Genomic DNA, 8,388 nt, shown 5'->3' on the forward strand with positions numbered 1-8,388 from the left:
ATCATGGACATGGAAGAGATCGTTATAATAATTTACACTATCATTATTTTGATTCCAAGAATAATTTTACCAACGAAAGTGGATGGATAAATTAGCCATCAAAATTTAAAAATAATTTTGTTACTAGAAGTGGATAGATAATTTTACCATCAAAAGTGGATGGATGCTTTAACCCACTAAAAAATATAGATAATCCACCAAAAGTGGATAACTCGTCATATGTAGATCACCCACCAAAAGTGAATATCTACTTGTAACCAATCAAAAGTGGATGAATATTTTCAACTCACCAGAAGTGGATGAAAAATGAAAAGACAAATATGGAAAGATTGAAAGGAATATAGAAAATGTATTGTCATTAATGTAGCATGAAAGACCATTGGTTACTACTTGTTTGTATGTCTTGAAGTTTATCAAGCATCATTGAAAACTAAAATATCTTATGATGATTTTAACCATGGCCAAGTTGATGTAACACATCAAGATATTTATCCACCCTAAAAGAGGAATTGATTATATGATTGATAATAGAAATATTCATTATTGATTTTCTTATTCTGAAAAAGGAATTGATCATTCGATTGGTAATAGAAATATTCGAGATGAACTGAATAGTAATTGGTATATTTTAATATAATTATATTATGAAGATGTTTTAATATGTTCTTATTATATTTAAATGATATTTTCTTATTATGTGTTTTAATTATATATTTAATGTTATTTCATGTTAACTTGTAAATTTCTTATCGTATATATTTTATTTTATTAAAGAAAACATGGATATTCATTTTGTTGGATCCAAGATCTATGATATAAATATATGTCTAGCAGACATTACTACAACACACACTATATTTAAAGACAAGAAATATTTTTTCTACTTGATAATAAAAAAATCAATGTCAATTCAATATCTAGTAATATAAGATTAATTGAAGGCTCCAGAAGAGCTAATATTTTACTACCTTGAGAAATAAAGTAATAGAGGATATATTATTTTCTATTAAGTTTCCAAGAAGTTTATTAAGTTTCGAAGATATTTGTCTGATAGATATCATATTGAGACAACAAATGAAAGAGAAAACTAATGTATTTATATTACATCTATTATCTCAGGTAGAAAGTGTGTATTGAATAACAAAAAAAATTACTCCTTTTGTTCTCAGAATTAAACTATACAAATATTAGAATAATTGAAACCCATAGTAAATCAAAAGTTTACTAATGGTTTTAATGTTTGGCATGACCGATTGGACTATCTCAGATCAATAATGATGCAAAAAATGATTGAAAATTTATATGATCATTCATTAAAAACCAAGAAGATTTTTCAATCTAATGACTTTTATGTATTGCTTACTTTGAAGGTAAATAAATTATAAGGCTATCACCAATTAAAGTTGGGATTGAATTCTCTATGTTTTTGAATAATATTCAAGGTTATATGTGGATTCATACATCTGTCATGTGAACTATTTAGATATTTTACAATTTTAATCGATGCATCGACTAGATGGTCACATGTGTGCTTATTATCAACTTACAATTTGGCATTTGCAACCATTCATTTGCAAGCACATTTTCCTGGTTATATAATCAAGATTATTTGTCTTGACAATGTTGGTGAATCTACATCTCAAGCCTTTAATATTGCATATTAGTTGAAATAACTATTGAACAGCCTGTTGCTTATGTTTATACGCAAAACGATCTAACAAAATCATTTATTAAACACTTCTAACTAATTGTAAGGTAATTACTTATGACATTCAAACTCCTAATCTAGTTTTGATCCTTATACAAATCAGTATGAACTTGAAGTTCAAAAGATAATTCTTTTGTAAAATACAGTAAATCAGTTGCTAGACGTATTTACTGATCTAAAAGAAAAACTAAATGTTATATACTAGCTACAAATGCTCCTAGTAGCATTGATGTCCCTGTAGGACAAGGCATGCTAGAAGCGTTGAGACCAATCAGTTTCAAAGATAAAATCCTCGAAAAAAAAAGTAAATATTTAAATGGTCAAAAAGATGAAGTATAAACTCTAGAAGAGACCCTTGACATAATTGATAAACATTCTTGAATAAATTTAGGTATCTAAAATCATTGAAAATAAAGAGATCTCAATAATTATATCATGATGGAAAAAGATCGAACCGATAAATAAACATCGACGATATTTTGTATATAATATAGAGTTCAATATTATAAAAAAAAATGAGGATCTTGAACCTACATCTATTGAAGAATGTAAACATAAAAGTAATTGGCCAATGTGGAAAAACGCAATTAAGAAGGAATTGAATTTACTTGCAAAACTTGAAATTTTTTGACATGTAGTCCATACATCAAATGGTGTAAAACCAATGAGATATAAATGGGTATTTGTGCGAACATGAAATGAAAAAAGTTGATATTATGAGATATAAAGCATGGCTTATCGTGGAATGTTTTACCCAAAGATCTGGTATTGAATATAAAGTGATATATTCTCTATGGTGGATGCAATTACAATATTATATTAACTAGTCTAGCAATATATAAGAAGATTGAAATGCATCTAATGAATGTAGCTATAACTTATTTATATGGCTCATTTGATATCGATATATATATAAAAATTCATGAAGGATTTAAGTTGCTTGAAGCACAAAATTTGAATTATCGAGAAATTTATTTGATCAAATTAAATAAATCTTTATATGGATTAAAGCAATCCAGACACATAAACCTTAGTGCCTATTTGTGAAAAAAAGGCTATAGAAATAATTTTATATACTCATGTATTTTATAAAAGGATTTAGATATGAATTTATTATAATTGCTATTTATGTTGATGACTTGAAAATTATTAAAACTCCTAAAGAGTTATCAAAAGTCGTGGATTACTTAAAGAAAGAATTTGATATGAAAGACCTTGGAAAAAATAAAGTTTTGTTTGGGCCTTTGGATTGAACACTTAGCAAATAGAATTTTTATCCATCAATCAAATTATATTGCAAAAATGCTAAAATAATTTTATATGAAAAGAGCATATCCATTGAGTTCACCAATGGTTGTAAGGCTATTAGATGTGAAAAAGACCATTTTCGACCTCATGAGGATAATGAAAAACTTCTTGGTCTTGAAGTACCGTATCTTAGTGTAATTAGAGCGCTAATGTATCTTGCTAGTAATACATAACTTGATATATCAATTGTTGTGAATTTAATAGTAAGATATAGTTTTTCTCCAACTCAAAGACTTTGGAACGGAATTAAACATATACTTCAATATCTCCAAGGAATAATGGATATAAGCTTATATTATTCAAATGCATCAAAATAAAATTTAATTCGTTATGTAGATGCAGAATATTCATCTAATCCATACAAAGCTCGATCTCAGACAAGTTATTTATTTACATACAGAGGTATAGCTATTTCATGACATTTTATAAAACAAACTAAAGTTGCTACTTCTTCTAACCATGTAAAAATTTTAGCAACTCATAAGGTAAGTCGTGAATGTGTATAGTTAAGATCTATAACTCAACATATTTGAGAAATGTGTGGCTTATCAACTAAGAAGAAATTTTCGACAACGTTATATGAAGATAATGTTACTTGCATAGCATAGTTAAAGGAAGGATATATTAAAGGTAATCGAGCAAAACACATAGTTTGTCAAAATTTTTCTTCACTCACGATCTTTAAGAAAATGACGAAATTAGTGTTCAACAAATTCAGTTAAGTGACAATCTGGCAGATTCATTCACCAAAGTCCTTCTTATTGCAACATTTGAAAAGTTGGTACAAAATATTGGAATGCATTATTGTAAAGATCTTTATAATGCAGTCATCTTGAGGAGTAAAATACGCATTATATTCTTTTCTTTCATCAAGGTTTTTTCCACTAGATTTTTCTTGGTAAGGTTTTTAATGAGGCACTATTTCAAAAGTGTGTTTTTGAAAAGATTATGTACTCTTTTTTCTTCATTTGGATTTTTTTCCTTGCAAGGTTTTAACTAAACATATTCTTAATACAATGGACATTCAAGGGGGAGTGTTATGAACAAGTATGTGAATGTCCATTATGTTATAACCCAAGAAGTGCAAACTAAGTCAAACAGCCCAATAAGCAAGATACAATAAATGTAATATGATTTGAATTCTTTGATAAAATTAGATTAGGATTATGATTCAAGGGGTTGTTGCCCTCTAAATGGGTTTGTCACTTCATTTGTAAATACACACTAGAATAAGATCTTCTTACTCCCTCTAAATACTTTCTTTCTCTCTCTAAATACTTTATCTTATATTTCTCTTGTAGTTGTTCTTTCATATTTATTTCCTAACAAGTTTATGTTAAATTTTTTATTTGAAATGTCTAACGAGAAATACTTGGTTATTTGATCCAATAGTAAAACACATGTATTCTTGATTTAAAAGTTAGATTTGAGCTTTTTTTTAATAAAAAATATATCTTATGAAAAAAATAAAATTCCTTCCGTTTCATAAACATTGTCCTAATTTAAATTTTTCTAATCAAACAGTTTTTAATTTTTTTTATGATTGAGAAAAGAGATATTTGAATTTTACACTTTAAATAGGAGATTATATACTAATTAATAAGCTAAATACTTAAGTGCAATCAGTTTTTAATTTTGACTTTAATTAGTTTAAATCCTATTTGGTGAAATTAAGTTTTAATAAATGTAAAATTGAAAAACTATGTGCGTAAGGAAGTAGCAAAAAGAAAAATGCAGAAATTACTCCTTTCTTGTTCTTGTGTGGCTCAAATCTACAGCCCAAATTTCATCGTGAGTTGACGCCCATCAATCACGCAACCCACGCGCTCAAGGGCATCAACCAAGCCCATCCAACTTGACTTGACTCAACCATGTGGCCCCAACCCTAAAAAAAAATAAAATGGTCTCCCGTCGACCAAACCAACTCATATTGTCTCAATCTCAGCAGCTCCCCCTCCCAAGGATGGCTGATCACCACCACCATCATCACCGCCCCAACCGCCTGTCCCTCCCGCCACGCGCCACCACGTTCACCACCCCCACTACAGCAACCTCCCCAAGATCTCACCCTTTATATGCCTATCCTTCCATCACAACCCCAACTCCAACTCCCTCTAAACACCGCCTTTCCCTCCAATCTTCCAAGGCCTACTCTTCCTCCCACCCCCAAAAAAAATCCTCCTTTTCTTTCCTTCTCCTCCTCCTTTCGCTCCGCTCTCTTTACTCGCTCCTCCCTTTCCTCCGCTCTTCCCCTCCTTCTTTCTCACTCTTCCCTTTCTCTTTCCTCCTTTCTTTCCTCTCGTTCCTCCTCTCTCTCTCATTTTCCCTCTTCTCCAATAAACCCCCAAGAAACCACCCAATTTTTTCTCTTTCCTCTCTCTCCAAGACCCAGCTCAAACTTTTACTCTCAAAGTCTTTCCTTTTATCAGTCATTTTCCTTCTGAGGTTCCAAGCTCTTAGATACTGTGGCACAGCTGCCATGATCTTAGCTGAACTCTCCGGAAATCTTGCTGGCAGACTGTTTTCCCGCACAGAAACCCCGAGAATTAGGTCCTTTTCTGCGTCTCAGTTTATTGGGTTTTGCTTCTTATTTATTGGGTTAATGCTATTATCTTTAAGTTGGGATAGAGTAGATTGTTTTCCTTTGAATAAGTCCGGGTTTTCGATTTATCCTAGAGAAGGTTGTGTTAGAATTTGGCCCATGTTATTGCCCTTTTTGTCTGGTTTTTTAGGTTGTTATGAGAAGGTTTCGATGACCTGGGCGAGCATTAGGCAGCTTGGTCAAAAAAGGGTTCGGTTGATTTCATTGTTTTTCTCTACGGTGATGCTTTTTGTTCCTGCTGTTGTGAGTTTCTTTGTTTATGAAAGTGAAGGAGGAGGAGGAAATGTTTCTGTTGAGAATTTAGTTTGGCCTTTGGTGAATACTGTTGTTTTTGGAGTGCTTTTGAGTGAAAATTATAGTGATGATCATGATAAGGTAGTGAATCCTAAAGATTTTCAAAGGGAGTTTGTGGTTACTTTTGCTTGTACCGTTGTTTTGGAGTTGTTTTATTTTGATGAGTTATCTCTTTTGGGATTGTTGTTGTGTGGTTTATTGTTGTACTTTGCTGTTCGAGAACTGGATCCTGTTTATTGGAGTTATCTTGAATTGGGGATGGAATCTTCAGAGTCTTTTAGTATGTCGATAATGAAACCTATTCGGCATATTTTGAGTGAGAGAAAGTCTCGTAAGATTGCATTGTTCTTGTTGATTAATACTGGATATATGGTTGTGGAATTTGTTGCTGGCTTCATGAGTAATAGTCTTGGGTTGATATCGGATGCATGTCACATGTTGTTTGATTGTGCTGCATTGGTTATTGGGCTTTATGCTTCATATATTTCACGATTGCCCGCTAATAATCAGTTCAATTATGGTAGAGGCAGATTTGAGATTCTATCAGGTTATGCTAATGCAGTTTTCCTGGTTCTAGTTGGGGCATTAATTGTGTTGGAATCCTTTGAGAGGATTTTGGATCCCCAAGAAATATCAACTAACAGTTTGTTAACTGTCTCAATTGGAGGGCTTGTTGTCAATGTGGTGGGTTTGATATTCTTTCATGAGGAGCATCATCATGCGCATGGTGGATCATGTTCGCATTCACATTCTCATTCCCATTCTCATTCTCATTCTCCTTTCCACTCTAATGACCACCATCATCAGCATTCACATGATCCTGAAAGTCATGTTGAACACCAAAACTTTATAAATGTTTCCGATGGATGCCATGGATCATGCTCTGGCCATGAACACCATCACATTAATCAACATGGCAGCAACAATTGCCATGCTGAAGATCACGATATACACACTGAGTGTCATGACCACCATGACCATGCTCATGATCAAGCCTACCATGACTGTGCCCATCATCATGATCACCATGATCATGGACATCAACATGACCATGCTCATAGTCATGATTGTGCCCATCATCATGATCACCATGACCACAGACACCAATACGATCACAAGGATAATCATCATGATCACGGAGCAGGCTTGCACTCCCATACTCACTATTCAGAATCTAAAATTCAGTTATCCTTGGCATATAGTGGAACCAAACAAAGCCAGCTTCTATCTGAAGGGAAGGAACCACAAAAGCACCAACATCACCACATTGACCACAATATGGAAGGAATCTTCTTGCATGTTCTGGCAGACACCATGGGAAGTGTTGGAGTTGTTGTATCTACCCTCTTAATTAAGTACAAAGGATGGCTTGTTGCAGATCCTGCCTGTTCAATATTCATTTCTGTTTTAATTATATCTTCAGTTTTCCCATTACTTAGGAACTCTGCTGATATTTTGCTTCAAAGAGTTCCTAGGGCTCAGGAGCAGGGTTTGAAGAAGGCCATAAGTGATGTTATGAAGATGAAAGGGGTAATTCGTATTCAGAATTTGCATGTATGGAGCTTCACAACAATGGATATTGTAGGAACAATCCACCTTCATATATCAGCAGAAACTGACAAGGCTGCTACTAAAGCACAGGTGTCACACATCTTACATGATGCTGGAATCAAGGATTTGACATTGCAAGTCGAATGTGTTGAGCAATAATAACATGGCTTTAATCGTTGATGGTAGAGACTATATAGCTCATTCTTCTGATTATGATCAAAGGCAACATATTTTCTCTGATTGATAAGCTATTGTTAAGGATTATGATCAAAGGCGCATGTATATATTCCTAAGACTTAAGAATTCAACATTGATGGATTTCTTTAAGCAACAGAAGGGAAAAAGGTCTATGTTTGTCACAGATGGGATCAGCAGCAGTGTCTTCAACACTAGGATAGTTGTAGTTTTCTTATAGGTTCAGCTCACTAGAATCCAAACAAAATGAATTAATTGGTTATGTTGTGAAACAAGCACTGCTACATTATTTTGGTATGTGACTTTTTTGCTTATACAGCGGAAACTTGTTTTTATGGTTCATTTGGATCCAATTGTCATATTTATGTTATAATTTTGGCATGTTTATTGAAACCATAGTTTGACCAGATGCAAAAAATGTTGAGCTACATGTTTTGGAGGAATTATGACATGTCAAAATGCTTTTTGCCTGGCTCAATCTCGTAAATTCTCACTAATATTTGATTAGTAAGGAATACAGAGATTCCTGCTTTCCTGTTTAGCATAGCATTAAAGTAACTCAGCTTACAAACCTCAGCGGTGGTTCTTTTGAGGTTGATTTATGATTCAAAGAGTTCACCAGATCAAGTGTCACTTCCACGCTAATATTAAAAAGAAAAAAACAAAAAGGAGAGAGAGCAGAGCAACTATCTTTCAGACATTGCAGTCTGATTGAGACATCATATGTAAT

The 8,388-nt window shown here is 32.8% G+C and overlaps 1 protein-coding gene across 1 annotated transcript; it reads left to right on the forward strand.

The window, feature by feature from the left end:
- The first annotated feature begins 4,932 nt into the window (after positions 1-4,932).
- Positions 4,933-8,000, forward strand: LOC110426957 (zinc transporter-like protein). Its single transcript, XM_021442302.2, has one exon. It carries the CDS (start codon positions 4,980-4,982, stop codon positions 7,620-7,622), a length of 2,643 nt encoding a protein of 880 aa, XP_021297977.1. The 5' UTR covers positions 4,933-4,979; the 3' UTR covers positions 7,623-8,000.
- Positions 8,001-8,388: the final 388 nt, after the last annotated feature.

This window comes from Theobroma umbraticum, unplaced genomic scaffold (assembly GCF_002168275.2).
Source record: "Theobroma umbraticum cultivar Fairchild unplaced genomic scaffold, ASM216827v3 scaffold_239.1, whole genome shotgun sequence".
In the NCBI taxonomy this organism is placed as follows: Eukaryota; Viridiplantae; Streptophyta; class Magnoliopsida; order Malvales; family Malvaceae; genus Theobroma; species Theobroma umbraticum.

What these genes read in the sequence shown, in the direction of transcription:
- LOC110426957 (XM_021442302.2), top strand. Translation starts at nt 4,980, where the DNA reads ATGGCTGATCACCACCACCATCATCACCGCCCCAACCGCCTGTCCCTC.